Here is a 19899-nt window from a genome sequence, read left to right on the forward strand (position 1 = left end):
AAAATCTGAATATTGTGATAAAATGATTGAGAAGTTGATCATTCCAAAATAAAATTGCTATTCACTATTGTTTCATTGAATTTCTAGTGTCTGCAAATTAAGAGTTTCAGTTCATAAATAATGAATGTTTTACATGTGATTGAAATTTTGACTTAAGTCTGAGTTTGTTACATGATCCTGGGGCCAGGTGCCCAGGCGGAGTAGACATCCCCTGCTCGGTCCGTCTACGCGCCAAAAAACTCAGTCGTCACATTTTCCCATACAAAGTCTATAACCTATAAATATATCCCGAACATTCATGCAATAAATTGTTTATTATACCGAAACAAAGCAAAAGAAAAATGCATTTGAAATTGGAGTCCGCTCATCTATACAGTGTATATAGCCGAGATCGCCCTAACACCGCGCCGTACAACGTATTGGTACAAGCAACGAAATATAGTGATATGATAACCAGTTGTTGTATTTCCATTCTCTTTGAATGCTGATTTACTTGCTTGTTTTTGTATCAACCAAACCAAGGCGATTTTAAAACTGTATATCAGAGACCCGCATATTTTGTGCCTTACGAATTATGAAAGTAGAATGACTCGGACCTATTGTGACGTCATAATACACTTTGTCTACTTTGACGTTATATTTATGGAAAATGCACGAGACTGCCCAAGGGGCGAAATATTTATAGGTTATAGACTTTGTATGGGAAAATATGACGACCGAGTTTTTTGGCGCGTAGACGGACCGAGCTTGCGAGGTCCGTTCGCGACAAAAAACGAGGTCGTCATATTTCCCATACAAAGTGTATAACCTTTTTATTATATACTTTCAATTTCATTTAGAAACTAACAATAATTTTATTTTTAACAATAACTTTATCGGTTTAACTGAATAAAAGATAAAAAAACACGAAAAATTAAAAAATTAACGGCGTAGAAATTTGATTGTGACGTAATGTTTGCGGGCCGGAATGTTTCCGGGCATATATCGTGTGATATATGCCCGCAAACTTTTAAAGAAAAAAAGGAGAGATGAAATTGAAAGTATATAATAAGATAGGGAGATATGATGTTTGAGAGGGATATATGAAGTTTTGTCATCCCTGGCACGTGACTGTCTAGACCAATCAGATTACGCGTTGCATAGAATTTTCATACTGAGGTATAATGATAAGTTTTATTTGTAAAATAGTTCATTTTAAAGAGCATAGAATTTACGAAACTCTGACTTTAAACCAAACAGCAGAAACCCCTGTAACACCACCTTAAATGTCATTAGCCTGCTTTGATTTAAAAACTTATACCCAGAACATAGTCTTACATTTTGAATCAGTTGAGAGACACAACATCTTATGCAGGTGATATTAGTATTAATTTTGCAACTTTAACGTGAGAAGTTGACGATGGAGAAGCTTAATTTTCCTGCTTGTCATATAGTTGAGTTGTTAGTTTGCGAAAAACGTCTATGTTGACTAAGATATCAAGGTATGAAGCTGATGTGAGAGACTCTGTGTCGTCTTTTATTTGGAGTTGGGATATATTGAATCGACATATGAGTGAAAAAGAATATTATTGAAAGATAAAACGTCGTTGAAATATCTAAATATCCAGTTGAAGGAAACGGAAAGACATATTTTTTCTGATGTGGAAACTTTTGAATAAATTCTTCCTCAACCGAAAAAAGACGTAGGTAATAAGGGATCATAATTCGTGCCCATGGGAATTCCGAAATACTATTTGAAAACCTAATCACCAAAGATTAAGTAAACAATGTTAATGATACCCCAATATCTTTTTATATCAACTTCAAAGTAACTTTGCATAAAATCAGATATGTGTTAAACAAATTAATTTTTTATATGACTGAATACAGGGTATGAATAGTTTGTTTGTTCCATTCTTTGTGTTGAAGAAGCGGATGTATATTATGCCAAAAAAACATAATCCTTATGTTATTTGAAGAAATGGTCGAGTAAAGTGTTAAGAAGTCGTAACATTTGATGGTGTTTGTTTTTTTGAAAATCTTCGAGATTTTTTTTAAATCCACATTTGATTTACGCAACTCCTCGCATATGTTGTAGTCTAATACATGTAAAGTTTTTCCATCACAACAGTTAATGTTTGGTCAGGAGCAAAGATGGAGGCTTTGTAGAACATTTATTCGATCGAGCATTGTATCTCTGTTATTTTCGCCTTTCATCTCTGTCAGGGTTTTGTAAAAATTTAGAATCCATTATAGGAAAGATAACTCTTATTCATTCGTCCCATTGACTATGATGTTTAATGCGTTTTAAACTGTAGTGTGATCTTGAAGAATTTCATCTCTTGAAAGGGAAAATTGAATTTAAGTATTATAGTTAACTTACACTAAATATTTCCACGGTATTATTTTCTACCTCGTCCAACCTAGGAGTAAAATACTCATAGTTACTTTGTAGTGACAACTCCTTCGCCAAACGCTCGGCATTTAGAAATGACAATTGCAGGTATGCCAAAGAGACTTAAAAAACGTAGGTCTCATGTTACGATACGGGTTGACACGATGAAAATATCCCCCGCTAATCCGTAAGCACTAATTATAAATGCATGAAACAAGATTGCGGCACTTCACTTAAGTTTTCAACGTCTAGGTATTAATCAGAAGGGGCGTAAAACAAACGTTTACCCATCTTATAGAATAGTATATGAGAAACGTACATTAATCCGAAGGCATGTGCTTTCCTTACCGTTTTAAATTAGAATCCTGCGTAGGTATATTAAATTGGCTGTCTTATAGGTGTCATTATCCTGTTGAAATCCACATCTATTTGAGACACAAATAACGCATATGTGTCCCTATTAATAAGACTGATCATTGTTCGTTAGCACAGAAATAACATATACGTGCCCAAAAGAAAACCCGTGAAATTTCTCTTGAGAATCATCTTAATTCCATTTTCAGAAAGTCACATTCCAATGTTTCCTCATCACGGACGGGGAAAATACCTTTACAGTCATCAACTACATTGATGTCAATTTAAAACCAATACACAATCGTAAAATTTCCATAGGATATCGTTACAAACAATTTGTTACTAAGAACTCCTTCACGAACCAGAAAGGAGCATTCAGAATGAGTGTAGTCCCAGGAAACAGAGGTATTTATTTCATTTAAAGATAATTGTTAGGAAATGATGAGGACTATTTCTTAGAAATAAAGTGTGGTTTGACACAGATTATGATTGACCATATATATATATTTCCAATCCTGACATAATCCTATTTTTGTCTACCGTTTGAAAGAAATTATTTTTTCATTGTTCAACAGGAGAGCGTGGTTTCTGGATTTACAAAATGACAGAAGGAGTAGAATTGAAGAGAGATGAAAAAGAATGTTTGTTATGGTACTCTTATAATATAGAACATGAAATACATGATACATTGTCACCCATCTTAAATGACATTGAATGTCCTTGTGATCCTCGTCTACTGAGATTTGATCCACGTTACGTCATCAACAGATTTGACCGTGTGCACAGAGTGTTGTGTTATGCTTCAATGACCCTAGGAACAAATGTGGTAAGGCTTTATTTATTTCTTTCCTTTGAAGTTATGTTAAACTAAGCATTGGAATGATATATGACAATCTCTACAAATTAATTCTGTTATATACCCAATCAAGTGGAAGTTTCTATTCCAAGAATAGCAATGAAGGATCCTCGAATTTACATTTTCAGGACATTTAATTTTTGGTTTAGAGAAGTCTATAATTTTACTAATTAGTTTAAAAATGAATTGCAGTGATTATTGTTCGTATTTGTCAGGAATGTTGCTTCAAGATGTACGCCAATACGGAAGACTTAGGCCCTCTAGAGACTTCTCTACCACTAGCGGGAACAGTAATACGGTATAACCCGTTCTTTGAAAGATACCAATACAATAACTATGACTTAAAGCCCAGGGATCAATGTTGTAGTACAGGTCATTGTGACTGGTATTACGAAGTCCGCCCAACTCCACGTTGTTACTGGAGATCGCCTTTCCAACCTGGTAAAATGATATATTACTAGTATGTTTTAAAGCAAATCCTATTATATGTTCTCCATTGTTATTCTAAACTATAGATATATAATGTACAGAAGGTAAAGACAATTTTGGCATGTCAAACGTTGCAATATTTGCTCTTCACAATTTGTATTGTATAATTTGAATAGTAATAAAACCATTTGTATTGTATATTGTCCATTTGTATAACATATTTTTGCATTTGTTCTATACATGTACAGTATATATATATATATATATATATATATATATATATATATATATATATATATACCTTTTTATATCAATTTGAAATTATTCTATTGTCATATATTTTAATCTTTAAATTTTTGTTTCCTTCATTTTCATTTATATTGTATAATTTTTCAATTGGATTGTATCTGAGGGAATATTTATTTGGGTTTGTTAGAAGGGATTGTAATGTCTTAAATACTGTCTGATGCATTTCCTTCTTCGGTTGTTCTTTACATACTGATATCGATTACGGATTACTCCATTTACCTAATCAAGTTATTGGACTCTCGGCGGGTGTAACTGGTTGATAGGGGTATATACCCCCATAAGTATCTGATCCCACCTCTTGTATTCAGTGGTTCATGTTAGTTCAGCTCTTGATTTTCTATTCCTTGTGGGAGTTAGAAGATTGATCACTTCGTTATCTTCATATTTACATCTATTGACACACTGGCACACGTGGAACAATGATTTTGAATACGGATAACTTTGTTTACCTGATAAGGATATAAGGTTCACGGCGGGTGTGACCGGTCAACAGGGGGTGCGTACACCTCCTAGGTACCTGGTCCCACCTCTGGTGTGTCCGGGGGTCCGTGTTTGCCCAACTATTATCATTTATTGCTTATGGAGTTATGAGATTTGTCACTGTTTGTTATCTTCACCTTTCATTATCAGAAATTCTATTTCGAGTATAAAATATTGATGAATTGTCACATATATTGACGCTAAATTATCATCTCAGAATTGCAAATTAACGTTTTAAAACTTAATTGAAATATTAAAACTTAATTGAAATATGCTGACAACCTTTGCAAACTACATCAAGTGCATTTGGATAAAGTGTTAGGGGTCTAAAAGGACTTTCAATTCTTTTATCTTGATGAATGAGTTGTGAATGAATCCTACGATATGAAATCGTTTATATACGACAGTATGCAATATAAGGATTGATGCAATGTTTTACTTTCATTACATTGATTGTTTATATGCTTAAGGGGCAATTATAGTCAAAATCAAATCAACGATGACCAATTCATAAACGTCATGTTCACTCTCTCTTTATTTGTAACAGTCATTTGAAGTCATTGAAATTATCATGATAATTATCTTTTTACAGGAATTAATTTCGGAGATCCTCATATAACTACACTGGATGGTCTGGACTACACATTTAATGGATACGGAGAATACACCATGATCAGGATGAATACCAGTACAACGACCTTTGAACTCCAGGCTCGGACAGACTTGGCTACCACAGAAAATGGAACTACCATTAATGCTACTATATTTAGTGCCTTTGTGGCGAAAGACCAAACGGGCTCCAAAGTACAGGTCGAGATGTCACGAAACAAAACGGGTATAAAACAGTGTAACTGCTAACGGACAGCCAAATCAATTGTAGACATGTAAAACCACTAAGTATCTATCTGCAAATCGGGAAAGGGGTAGACAGAAAACTCCTAACGGACAGCCAGATAAAATGTACACAAATAAAGCCACAACGCATTATTTCTGTAAATGTGAAATAAAATATTTCAATCAACTTTTAGTATATTTGTGATTACAAAACTTCCAAAACCAGCAACATAAAAACGTGCGACTTTTCAAAATTTCACACTGTCATCCCTCACGATAAATTACACACTAGGTGTCATACTAGATATATATGCATTTCCAATAAAACAGAACTCAGAAATACCCATACATTGTGATTTGTTTTCTTTTGAGGCAGAATTCATTCGTAACATTTACTTCAGAAGAATCAATTTCTTTGTGGCTCATGATTCCTTGGCTGATTATTTGAAGGAAATCCATGACGTTTAAGTATCTCTTTCAGTAAGGAAATAGATAGTACGAGTTAATGAATTTCGTTCATCGATCCGATTCCAAAATTAAGAAATATTAGATTAGCGGAAAAAATCTCGCCTCATTCACCATAAAACATGTAACTAACTGAACTTAATGATATAAACAAATGATAATGATGGCTTTAGAGACATACACTGTGTGATTCAGTTTATTATCTTATCATATACGCCCGATGTTAATGACAGTCGTCTATCAGTTACCATAACATATGATCACGCTTCTCCCGGCGGCGGGTGATGATGAAGCGTATGGATATGCTACGTTATTTACGGATATTGTTCACCCTACTTTATTTTCACTACTTTATTTCAAACATATATGGATCCCCATATCTAAGATTCAGTTACTGTAACGTGGTTGCATTTGTGAATTTCAATGTGATCTCTTTGTAAAAAAAAATATTGAAACATTCTAAGCATAATGCAGAAATATATGATTTTTCAGGAATGATAATTCGAGTTAATGGAGTGGACCTGACAACTAAATTTAAAAATACTAACTATACATTCCGAACACCGAACGTGTCATTGCAGTGGGAAAATCGCACAATATCAGCAACGTTTCTCAAACCCTGTAAGTTCTTAGTGCATTTGAATTACACAGCATGTATAATACTGAAATAATTCGCTTTCGCTTTCTCATATTAGTCAGCAAGAAACTTGAAACATTGATTTTATTTTCCAGATATAACTATGAAAATCAGTCTCGGAAAACGATTCCTGATTTGTGAGACACTAGTCAACAAAAAATATAAAGGTCTAGTGTTAGGTTTGATGGGAAACTTTGATGGAAACAAAACGAACGACTTCATTCTCCCAAATGGCACGGTTTTAACGGATAATGCAACTAAAACTGAGAGGGACATCTTTTACAAATTTGGACATCTTTGTAAGTATATTTATTTCCACATGACATCAAATTTTTTGTTTGTTATTATTAATTGTGTATCAGATGTGTGTTGTTGTTTATATCAAGGGTCTGTCAGTGAAAAATCTACTCTATTCCACTATGATGACGGATTAACATACAAGAATTTTTCACACCCTGAATTTGTGCCACTGTTCACTGACGAAGTGGATAAAAACCGCATCAAGGAAGCAAAGGAGAAATGTGGGCCCAACCCCTCTAAAGCTTGTATCTCAGATTATCTTGCAACAGGAGACATTAAGTTGGCCGAATCTTCTGGACATAAAGAGCAGGATTCAAAGTCAGATGTCGCAGTCATCGGTATACATGCATGGAAAAATATTTCTTCTTGGAAAAAAATGCCACATTTATGTACCCATCTTAGTATATCACATTTTAATTTCGTGTTTTCAGATATTTGGATACTTAGTCTATTTTCACACAATAGCCAGAATGGTTATTAAATTTCAAATCATCATGAAATTGATGTTAACGGTTTTCACATAAAACATATTCCTTAAAGGAACGCATATTATGTTTTCAAATTCTTGATAAGCATTATCTATCTTCTTGATAATTTTGAATTTCATAAATAGTATGTAATCAGGTATCAATCATAACATTCTCATTTAACTCTACATCTATGTTAAGTCTGTTATTATGTCTCTTTTCCCATCAATTTCTACAGTTGTGTTAGGTATGTTATTATTTTGTTCCTTCCTACACCTGCTCTGTAGGTCTCATTATACATTAACTATCCTTAAACTTTCTTCGTAACAGAAAATGAAAGTCCTCAGATATATGGAAATACCACAGTATATGTTGTTGTCAACAAAGAAGTGGAAATGAGGTTCAATGCTTCAGATGATGGTAAAGAAAACCCAGTGTATAGAGTTTTAAAACAACCAGACAATTTCATTTTTGATAATGAAGCAGGAATAGCAAGATGGACACCTAAAAATGCTAGCCTTTCTGAAATCAGGTAAAACTATCTTAGAATTCGGAAACATTGTTTGTGTGTCATGTTCCTTCTCTTGTCCAGTCTATTTACATCATCATTACACCTACATTTCTTCTTTAGTATTATTGCTGTAGACAATCAGGGCGCACAGTCCCCCTCTCTCGATATTTCCATCAAATTGTGTACTGGTTGTAGTGACCACGGGATTTGTGATTACGTCAATGTTATTCCTACCAATGATGACCGATTTCACCTGGCAGCCTGCACCTGTAACATCGGATATTCCGGTATGCCTGTCAATAAGTTCACTTATCTAATATATGACGTACACGTAGACTAGTCATATAAAAAAGGTTGACTTGTATGTTTAGTGGATAGTCAGACGGAATAATCCATCTCTATATACAAAATTAAAATATTTCAAATGGGGAAATAAGCAACATATTAATGTTTTTATTCTGTTCTATAGGAGATGATTGCGAGATTGAGACAGACGCCTGTCAACAGAGTCCCTGTCCTCTGGGTAGGGACTGTACTGACCTGTCCCCTGAGGAAGAGGTCAGACTGGGCCGCGGATACAACTGTTCCGAATGCCCCAATGGATATAAAGATGTCGACAATAAATGTGAAGGTTTGTATTATGAAAACATATCTGCAAGGAGAATGTGTAGAGAAAATATTTTTGTCTTTTGTAAAGGTTTATTAAGATTTAGAAGTAGTTGATTATAAAAAAAATATAGATATTGGAGGAACGGTGTTATATTTACATCTGCTTTATCTGATTAAGATGTAGGGCTCACGATGGGTGGAACCGGTCGACAGGGGGTACTTACTCCTCCTAGGCACTTGATTTCAGCTATGGTATATCCATAAGGGGACAATTCTCAAGAAAGACGTTAAATAATATACAATCATTTAATTCAAGAGTCTGTGTTTTTCCAACTCTTAATTTTGCATTCCTTATAGGAGTTATGAGATTGATCACTGTTCGATATCTTTACTTTTTCAAGCATATTGAATTGTATATGAAAAATACCGAGAAATATTTTTGAATTCTTCATTCTCTTCAAAAGATTTTTACGTTTCGCAAGAATAGCCATGTACGTATATTATACTTGTACTAAACAAATGATATTGATGGATCAAAATAATTTTGAATTAGATATTGATGAGTGTATATCGACTAGAAGTAATCCTTGTGATGCTACCAAAGAAACTTGTGAAAACACAGACGGCAGTTACATTTGCAACTGTTTAAAAGGATACAGAAAACTGGATGATACTTGCAATGGTATGTGTACTGCATGTGTAAGAAAGTGCTTGGTTTCTTATATATAATATACAAACAGACCAATGTATAGATTGGTAAATACGAATTAGCTTCAGTTTCAAAATGAAAATGATGAAATGAAACAATAATTAATACGAAGATATCTTTAATGGAAATGAGAGGAACTTTTTTCACAATTTCTATTAACTTTCTGACTTATTGGTTTTGTTGTTTTTTTATCTTGAAATTTTGATTTTGCTTGTTTATGAACACACTTGATTTTACAGATATAAATGAGTGCATAGAAGGAACCTCAGGATGTCAACAAATTTGTAAAAATACTCCGGGGTCATTTAGTTGTTTGTGTCATCCAGGATTCAGTCTAAATGAAGATAAATCTACTTGTGATAAAACAGGTAATATGTTCATATTATGTTCTGTTATAGTAATGTGTCATTTTCACAGCAGGTATCTTGTCAAAATAATAGGTCATCTATGAAACCATGAATTTCAGGTGATGATCTCTGTAGAGATTTTGAGAAGGAATGTGAGTATGCTTGCAGCACTATAGACGGAACCACCCAGTGTATATGTCCATCTGGATACCAGCTCACAAATAATGAGATAAACTGCACATGTTTGAATATAGTCTACAATATACCTCTTCACTTTATCTTCTTTCAATATATATCTTCACAATGAATTAAAGACTGGACGTTATGACATCATACACATTTGCCTCATTAATAAAAATAAGGAAAGGAAATATCAGTCATTAAAAAAACTACTTTGTTAAACACTACTCAGATTCTACACACATGATTTCAAAGTTGATATCATATGTTGATTAATGGTTAGTGGTTGGTAGTAAGGTTTTCCTACAGTCTGTTGTCTTGAATTTTGCTCCTTATTATATGATTTGTTCAAAAGCTTCTACATGAGGGGAAATCACTTGCTTTGGCCTTCAACACGACATTTAGATATTATATTGACGTTTTATGTTATCACTGTTCGTTATCTTCACCTTGCATCAAGAATGCTAATTTTAAATCAAATGAAGATACGATATATCTCAGTGAACTCAAAATGAAATATCTTATTCATACTTGAATATTCATTGAACATTGACGTTAACAGCAAACTAACAACTCAAATTTAAGACAAACGTATTTACTTCAGCTCTCCATCGTCAAATTCCCATATTTATGTAGCAATATTCTAGTATCACCTACATAAGGTGTTTATGTCTCTCTGTTGATTTGATACATCAAAATTTACTCTGTGTATGATCAATGTTTTAATCGAGACAGGTTTCTGACAAATAAGTTGATATCATGGAGTTTTAACAGTTTCGTTTAACGTCAGCGGTTCTCATATTTTATGGTTGTTACAAAGATCAACTTTACCAATAGTGTCCAATACAACATGTCATTTAGTAAAATTCTGTCTGACAATATTCCATGTCAGACTGGTTTTTTTTTGACATTGCTTTTGACTACGGATCACTCCGTTAATCTGATCCAAGATATGTGGTTTACGACGGATGTAATTAGATTAAATTAAGATCCTATTATTAAATTAAGATCCTATTCTTAATTTTGTATCTTTTGTGGCAGTTATAAGTTCGTTATATTCACTTTGTCATATTCTATGCGTTTAAAAGAAGTGGATTTTTAACTTTCGCATTGTGTTTGTTTATTACAAGATACTTGTGAATGAATTTTATTCAGATATTGATGAATGTGCACTAGATACTTCTCCTTGCGATCAAGAATGCCTGAACATGAACGGGTCATTTCAATGTGCCTGCCGTCCTGGTTATAATCTAGGCGCTGATAAAACTTCCTGCTCGGGTATGTTACATTGTAGTCTAAACATCTTCAATGCACTTCATTAGACCGTAAAACCATTTTCTCATTTCTCAAAACTCCAGCTCATCGTAATTTTCAATAAATGTTATAAGATAATATTCCCAAACATACATGTTTACACAAATGTTTGTAGCGGTTGCAATGATTTGATCGTTTACATCGTAATTGAGATATCCTAGATTCAAGATTGAAGCTCCGCTCGTTCCTTAATCGCATCTATGTGAAAAATAGGTAGTGTTTGCTCCTTCGACAAATATTTTGAATGGAGATTTGTGGGTCTTCCAGATATGATATCGAAAAGCGAGGCCCCTGGTCACACACAGTAGACATTGACACGATAAAAAACGCGGAATGTTACCGCACTGTTCACCATTTATAAATCCATATATGTGGTACTTGTACCGCTGGTGAGGTCCTAACATCAGTGAAATATTTTCGAAAAAATGTAAAGAAAATATACGTCAAATGATTTCTAGCTACTATCTTCGACACTCACTCGTAAATTACCTTTTAAGCCAAGGATTTAAATTATTGCATAGGTAATGAGGCAGCCCACTGAAAAACAAGTTGATGGTGCAGGGGTTTTAATAGTCTCATTTAAAATCAGCATTTCGCAAATTCTATGGTCGTTATAACAATCTACTTTTCCAATACAAACTACCATTGGGTCACCACAGAGTCGTCCATTTCTGCTTCATACTTAAATATTTTATTGAAAATAGATATCAACGGCAAACTTACAACTCAACTTTGTGACAAAGGGGGTGTTTTCAGCTTCTCTATCGTGGACTTCCCATATTTATGTAGCAATGTTCCATTATCACCTTAATGTGGTGTTTATATCTCTCAACTGATTCGGTACACAAGATCTTGTTCTGCGTATAATCATTTTTAAATTAAGACATGCTACGGACAAACAAAATGGTGGTATAGGGAATTCAACAGTCTCGGTTAAACTCAGCATTTCACAAATTCTATGGTCGTTATAACGATCTAGTTTGCCAATAATATATATCATTGGATGAAATGCTATCTGACGTGTTTCATACTCATTGTTAGACATTCTTGGCACACTCATTTTGATTACCTGGTCAAGACATAAGGCGAACGGTGGATGTGATCGGTTGATAGGGGTTGCTTATTTCTCCTAGGCACCTGATCCCACCTTTGGTATATCCAAGGGTCCGTGTTTGCCTAATTTTCTATTTTGTATTGCTTATAGGAGTTATGAGATTTATCACTATTCGTCATCTTCACCTTTTATGAGATCGGTCACTGATCGTTATCTTCACCTTTCATAACAACAGTTTACGCGGGTACGTTAAGGCAAATTATGAAAATATTTGCTTTGAAAGAATCTGCGAAACAATGGCACGGCATAATGGAGATAAGTATATGTATCACTAAGTATATATATATTCAATCCGATTTTTCTAAATGTAAGTATTATTCTTGCATAAAATAAACCATGGAGCTAGTACGTCCCAAAGAAATACGAAAAGTTATACTGCTGTCGTTTAATTTGTGTCTGATCAATATGAAAGTAAACTGATGACGTCATAACTATACAGCAAGTGACGATGATACGTATAACGGATTTGTTACTATGCTATGTAAATATCGACGAAATATGTAGTATTTGAAATATATGCCATGTGATATATGGAATATATATATGAAACTATTAGATTTTATGGATATATTCTGAAGGTATGTTGATTTGATTCATTAACGAATTTGTTTAAAAACGGGGGGGGGGGGGGGGTCATTAAATCTAGCATATCGATCCGATTTTCCTCTGTCTCACACTGAAATAAAAATGCAAAAGTAACACTCTACCCCGCATACTTTTAGAGTCTTTTCATATACCGTGTTAATGGTAATAAACTAACGGCATTAATTGCCAGAATCGTCTATTATGAAAATTTTCAAAGAAAAATTTATAACATCAGTGTAAAATGTGAAACATGATTTAGACAGTTTCGTGTTTAGATGTTTCTTGCTGAAAGGAGTGGGATTCTAAAAACATTTTTGATAAATTATGGGTCTTTTAAACATTGATCTAATTGGTAATGATGACGGTAAAACATGGGTTAGTGTGATACTTTTTCATTTTCTATTAAGGTACATTCGTGATCTATTTATAACAGCCATGTAACGACGTCATACGGAAATGCATATTTGTCATGTTGCTATGATACAAAATCTTCTCATGTAAACACCCAAAAGTGTTTTAAAAAGCAAGTAGCCCTCTCCCTCTGTGTATGACATATTTCGAAGATTGCATTTTACGTGCTTAAATGGAGTATGACCTGTCTTGACATACTCGCGTAGGAACAATGATTCGGGTTGTTAATATTCGTCTTCTATAAACAGTGTGTGAGCTACCAAACTTCGGTGACAATTGTAACCAGGTGTGTGAGTGCGGTCCAGGTGTAGACAGATGTGACCCTGTTAAAGGATGTGTCTGTCTCCCGGGATGGACCGGGAAAAACTGCAGTGTGGACATTGATGAATGCCAACTAAAACCAACTATATGTGGTAGCAATAAACTCTGCAAGAACACTGATGGTTCTTACCGATGTGATTGTGATAAGGGTTTCCAGGTGAATGATGATATGTGTAAAGGTTCGTTCGTTTTAATTTAATTTAAATTCATTTTTGTATATTTAAAATGAGTTTATTATACGTGATTTCAATAATTCATATCCTTTCGTGTCAAACAGATATTAATGAGTGTGACGATGCATCACTGAACGACTGTCCGGTGGACACTACACAGTGTACGAACACGTTCGGTAACTATACCTGTGAATGTAAGGAAGGATATCAAAGAGGGAAATCTGTCTGTGAAGGTAGTTATATTTCTTTATGTTATGAATCTTTATAGGCTATGAAAATTTCCTCCAAATCAAGAAATTATAATTTCTTTCATAACATTTCTTGTTATTATACCTTTCGCAACGAAGTTGCGGAAGGTATAATGTTTTTTACCTATCCGTCAGTCTGTCAGTCCCTTTCTTGTTAGCGCAACTCCTCTGAGACCGCTCAACAGGAATTCATGAAACTTTGTAGTTAATAAGGACATAATGTGTAAATGTATATTGTCCCAGGAATTTTGATTCAATATTTTTATTGCCCCTTTTGAACCATCTGTCCAGTTCTTGCAGTAATGCATAGTTTTACCAATCATTATGTGAGGCATTGTCAAGCAATGGTGAAGTGTAGGGTATGTCAGCTTGCTCACTTTTGCTTTCTTTCATTTTGAAATAAAAGTAACACAATTTACATAAAAGGTGTATAAACGAATTTGTCAAAAATGGCATTCATGTAAATATCATTACTTTTCCAGATAATACTTTTCATCAAAATTCTTTTCTCAACAGACATTGATGAATGCAAGACTCCTATTCACGGATGCTCCCAGAAATGTGAAAACGCCGATGGTGGATACAGTTGCCTGTGCTTCTTCGGATTTACACTTAAGGATGACCGAAAAACGTGTGAAAAGAGTATGAACATATCTTTTAAAATTCTTATATCTCTTTGATTTTTCGGTGTTTTGTAACAAGGCATTGAAACAGAAAATTAGTCCTTGGTATAAGACAATATGGAAAAAAAAAGAATCATAGAAAATGACACTAAGCGAGGCTCTGTATTTCCAAAGAACTTTCGCCATATTGGGTCTTCAGTATAATCATAAACAGTGTTATATATCCTAGTGATATTTAAATGAATTGATGAACATCTTTCCTTTGATTGAAATTCAACTACTCTATTTTGTAGTGCCAGCTCGAGATTCTTGTTCCTTGTTTCCGGAATTAAACTGTTCCTACGGTTGTAAACAAGTCGCACATGACGATCAGGGTGGGATTTGTTTTTGTGAGACAGGATACAAACTTGCAGAGGACGGCAAAACATGCAAAGGTATATGGTGTTTACATCTCTCAACTGATTCGATACGAAAGAGTTTGTTCTGCATATGGTCAGTTTTTAAATCGAAACAGGCAAGTTGATGGTGCAGGAATTCCAAAAGTCTCGTTTAAAATCAGCATTTCGCAAATTTTATCGAATCAGCGATATAAACATAATATGCAGGTGATAATGGAATATGGGAAGATGACTATGGAGAAGCTGAAATCATCCCGTTTATGATATCACGTCTGTCTTTTCCTTATTTGTAAAACTCTAGTTTGACTCGTGACTATTTGAATGCTATTATGACAAGGGAAAACTTTTTCTGTCTTGCTGAAAAAAAAATGGTAGACATGTATAGCTGCAAAGATGGAACAACCACGGTTTCAACATACGTTGAATGACTCAATTTCTCTCGATGACCACAAAGAATTTTCCTTTATTTGTAAATGGCGTCCATATCGCAATGCCACACCACCATCGACGAAGCTATCACGTTCAATAATGATTCCAAATTATATAGAACGGTTTAAAGGCAGTCCAACTTCTACCTGGATCGGCCTTATTTCAGATTGGCATGATACTATCCATTGTTTTATTATGGATTATTCGTGCTGTTCTAAGTCTGTGTTTCAGTTTAAACAGTGCAATTGCTCCACTCTAGCAATATATACTAACTTTTTGTCTCTCGGTGTGGGTACAGTCGTAAGTAGAACCTGTAACTTGTAATCGTTTGTGCAGCCTTGAAATTGTGTTCCTATAGATATGCAGCGTTCTTGCAACTTAGTTTTAAGAACTTTCAGTTTGCAGTAATTTGTTTTCCGGAAGACGTGGTATCACCCAAGGACCTCAATCATAATGTTATTTGCGAAAATCACAAGATAGTATGCTCTTAATTTTACCACGTGTAATTTAGTGTTTGACAAAATGGTCAGAATTTTGATTTGCGTAGCTCGGAGAGCCAATCATCTATGGAAATATAGGTTGTGTGGTGGCTGAAATCATGGTACAATTTACGTTCAAAATCACAAAAACAAAATGTTACGTTTCTTGTGCGTATTGACTTGTAACCACTTTAGCAAAGTAAGGCATTGCTTCATTTTATACTTTGTTACTTGGACAATCTCTTATTATTCTATTATCATCATTATCATTTTTGTATATTCATATGTCCTTTATCTAATCAATACAATTGTCCTAAAACGCTTTAGATGTAAAACAATGAAAAGAAACAAGAACAAAGAACAATAAATGCGTAAAAAAGAGCATAAGGCAAAGCTGCACAAGTTTTTTTTTAACTGTATACATATGAGTAAATACCCAATTAAAGACTAAATGCAAGCTTAAAAAGATGGGCTTAAGTTTGTTTTTAAAAACAGCTAATGAACCCTCGAGACGAAGACCCATTTGGAGGCAGTTCAACAGAATGCACACATGATACCAAGCTAACTTAATTCGTTTGTATTTACTTCAACACTGATGGCATTTTTATTTAGACATTGACGAATGTGGTGAAGACAGTGGCACTTGCGAACATAATTGTACAAATGAAAATGGGTCCTTTACCTGTGGTTGCGCCATTGGTTACTCATTACAAAATGACGGGAGATCCTGTAAAGGTATCACATATTTCATTGTTGTTATTGCTTTGTCATGTTAATGTTTAGTTCAGAAGCATATTTCATTGTTGTTATTGCTTTGTCATGTTAATGTTTAGTTCAGAAGCATATTTCATTGTTGTTATTGCTTTGTCATGTTAATGTTTAGTTCAGAAGCATATTTCATTGTTGTTATTGCTTTGTCATGTTAATGTTTAGTTCAGAAGCATATTTCATTGTTGTTATTGCTTTGTCATGTTAATGTTTAGTTCAGAAGCATATTTCATTGTTGTTATTGCTTTGTCATGTTAATGTTTAGTTCAGAAGCATATTTCATTGCAATATAATTTACGATGGGACCGAGGTACGAGGTTTAAAATATATGATGGCCCTCTTTGCTCGCTCAAAATATATCATAGAATAAAAATTAAAAAAAAATACACAATGTTGAATATGTCTTATGTCTCGGCATTTTGTATGGGAAGTGTTGACTGCAATAAACAGATACAATGCATTTTATATCGTCAATGGATATTTGTTGTTTAATCTGTATCATAAAATGAAACTATTTTAGAGTGTAGTCAGTATTTCTACGGTGAGAACTGTGAGATACCGTGTAAATGTGGACGAGGTGCCAGTGGTTGTCATCATGTGAATGGTTGTGTCTGTAAGCCCGGATGGAGAGGTGAAACATGTGAAGTGGATATCGACGATTGTAAAAGTAACCCGTGTGATGGGGATCACTTGATCTGTCTAAACACCCCCGGATCATTCCGGTGTCAATGCATCACAGGGTTCCAGAATTCCACTGGCATCTGCCAAGGTAATTGAATTGAAGGGCAAATAAATATTCCATAGCTGATTAATTTATTGTCTGTAAAACATTTGATGCACCAGATGCGCATTTCAACAAATAATGTCTCTTCAGTGATGCTCAACCAAAATGTTTGAAATCCGAAATCACAATAAACTTGTAAGAGCTATTTTAGGGGAAAACAGAGTGACAAAAAGTGGAGTCAAATTCGTCTAAGGATAAGAGCAATGCATGAGGGAAATAATCCTTAATTTTGAACTGAATTTCTAAATTTTATCACAGCATTTCAACAAATAATGTCTCTTCAGTGATGCTCAACCAAAATGTTTGAAATCCGAAATCACAATAAACTTGTAAGAGCTATTTTAGGGGGAAACAGAGTGACAAAAAGTGGAGTCAAATTCGTCTAAGGATAAGAGCAATGCATGAGGGAAATAATCCTTAATTTTGAAATGAATTTCTAAATTTTATCACAGCAATTAAATATACATCCGTATTGAGCAATGGGGGTTCTTTAGCGCGCCACACCTACTGTGACACGGAACATCCGTTTTTAAGGTCATCTCAGGGGAACTGTGATATTCAAACCTGATGCCAAGTGTCTGGCTATGGACCTGGCACTACCTGTTAAAAGAAGTTAGGTCTGTCGCGACCGGGATTCAAACTCCGACCTTCCGCATGCGGGGCGCACGCTCTACCGGTAGACCACCAAGGCGGTTTCCATCGTTTAACTTGGATGTATAATTTTGATATTCAATATAGTGAGCAAATTCACAATGATATGCTATTGATTCATTAGTTCACATGTTCCAGAGTTTCTGTGAATAGTGTCTCAATATCGAAATTGACACAGGATTCGCTATCCTCATTTCCATTAAAGCAAATCAACTGGCTAATTTTAGCGACTCTGCTATTGCATGTAACTAATCGCAACATTCGAGGCAGATGTTAAGATAATGAATTTGACAACGAACTTTATCATGTAGGCCTTACGACGTGTTTAACAGGGATGTTTACTCATCCTCGCCACCCGCCCTTACCTCTTGTGCTTACAGGGGATCCTTGCTTGCCATACCCTCAATTTTGCATTATTCAAAGGATTTATTAGACAACAACTGCTCATTATCGTACCTTTTTAACGGAGTATAGGTGTAGTGAAACACGTTTAAACGAACTCATCAAACACCCCACTTTCTATATGTAATACAGACAAACAATATTCATAACATAAATACACTAAAGATGATATTCTCGATCTTGATTTGATGAAATATACATATGTAAAACTTATACGATGCACCAGATGCGCATTTCGACAAATAATGTCTCTTCAGTGATGCTTAACCGAAATCTTTGAAATCCGAAATAACTATGAAGTTTTAGAGCTAAATATAGCCAAAAACAGCGTGCCAAAAAGGTGGAGCCAAATTCGTCCAAGGATAAGAGCTATGCATGAGGGAGATACTCCTTAATTTTGAAATGAATTTCTAAATTTTGTAACAACAATTAAATATACATCCGTATTTTTAAGCTAAATATAGCCAAAAAAAGCGTGCCAAAAAGGTGGAGCCAAATTCGTCCAAGGATAAGAGCTATGCATGAGGGAGATACTCCTTAATTTTGAAATGAATTTCTAAATTTTGTAACAGCAATTAAATATACATCCGTATTTTTAAACTAGTAACGAAGTACTTAGCTACTGGGCTGTAGAGACCCTTGGGGACTAACAGTCCACCAGCAGAGGCCTCGACCCAGGGGTCATAATGTAAAACTTATACCGTACCAATTTTGATGCGCCAGATGCGCATTTCGACAAATAATGTATCTTCTCTCCTTAGATTTACAAAATGAGTGCCTATGTTTCATCAATTCTTTATATATTTTTCTACAGATATCGACGAATGTCAGGATCCTCTAGCTTGTCACCAGAAATGTACAAACTTCGACGGAAATTACACCTGCAGCTGTAAAGATGGATATGAACTTATAAATACGAAGGATTGTAGAGATATAGATGAATGTAAAACTGCAGAGTGTCACCAATGTTCCAATCGACCGGGAGGCTTTACATGTTCATGTTACGAAGGCTATCGACTGAACTCAACGACACAAGACAAGTGTTATAGTTAGTAACAGTTATAAGTAAGATGGAATTGATGTGAACTCATGATGTTAATCTCACCTATTACTAAGTATCTCATCTATGAAAATGAGATTTGGAAGTACACTTATCTCAGTTTTCTGATGTCTGATTGGTATAATTGTCCATTTTGAGTTTTCCTACTGATTGTAAATCTGTCTAAGATGGCTTTTAACACCAACATTTATCTCACTTATTTACTTTAAAAAGAAAAGTAGCGATATTCCTTAAATCCCCCCTTCGATTCCATTACTTTCTAAAAGATATTTGTCTAA

At 34.5% G+C, this 19899-nt stretch overlaps 1 protein-coding gene across 1 annotated transcript in view; it reads left to right on the forward strand.

Annotated features, from left to right (window-relative positions):
• The window catches only part of LOC125648183 (uncharacterized), a 45988-nt gene that overhangs the window by 17171 nt on the left and 8918 nt on the right, over positions 1 to 19899 (forward strand). The window contains exons 14-34 of the mRNA XM_056141548.1: positions 2938 to 3133; positions 3304 to 3554; positions 3800 to 4025; positions 5395 to 5637; positions 6594 to 6722; positions 6834 to 7037; positions 7125 to 7376; positions 7836 to 8037; positions 8137 to 8303; positions 8486 to 8647; positions 9179 to 9307; positions 9574 to 9702; positions 9801 to 9923; positions 11017 to 11139; positions 13534 to 13785; positions 13884 to 14012; positions 14544 to 14669; positions 14950 to 15084; positions 16569 to 16691; positions 17245 to 17493; positions 19376 to 19609. Of these exons, the coding sequence (XP_055997523.1) occupies positions 2938 to 3133; positions 3304 to 3554; positions 3800 to 4025; positions 5395 to 5637; positions 6594 to 6722; positions 6834 to 7037; positions 7125 to 7376; positions 7836 to 8037; positions 8137 to 8303; positions 8486 to 8647; positions 9179 to 9307; positions 9574 to 9702; positions 9801 to 9923; positions 11017 to 11139; positions 13534 to 13785; positions 13884 to 14012; positions 14544 to 14669; positions 14950 to 15084; positions 16569 to 16691; positions 17245 to 17493; positions 19376 to 19609 (3784 nt within the window). The remainder of the gene's footprint in view (positions 1 to 2937; positions 3134 to 3303; positions 3555 to 3799; positions 4026 to 5394; positions 5638 to 6593; positions 6723 to 6833; positions 7038 to 7124; positions 7377 to 7835; positions 8038 to 8136; positions 8304 to 8485; positions 8648 to 9178; positions 9308 to 9573; positions 9703 to 9800; positions 9924 to 11016; positions 11140 to 13533; positions 13786 to 13883; positions 14013 to 14543; positions 14670 to 14949; positions 15085 to 16568; positions 16692 to 17244; positions 17494 to 19375; positions 19610 to 19899) is intronic.

This window comes from Ostrea edulis, chromosome 6, assembly GCF_947568905.1.
Source record: "Ostrea edulis chromosome 6, xbOstEdul1.1, whole genome shotgun sequence".
NCBI lineage: Eukaryota > Metazoa > Mollusca > Bivalvia > Ostreida > Ostreidae > Ostrea > Ostrea edulis.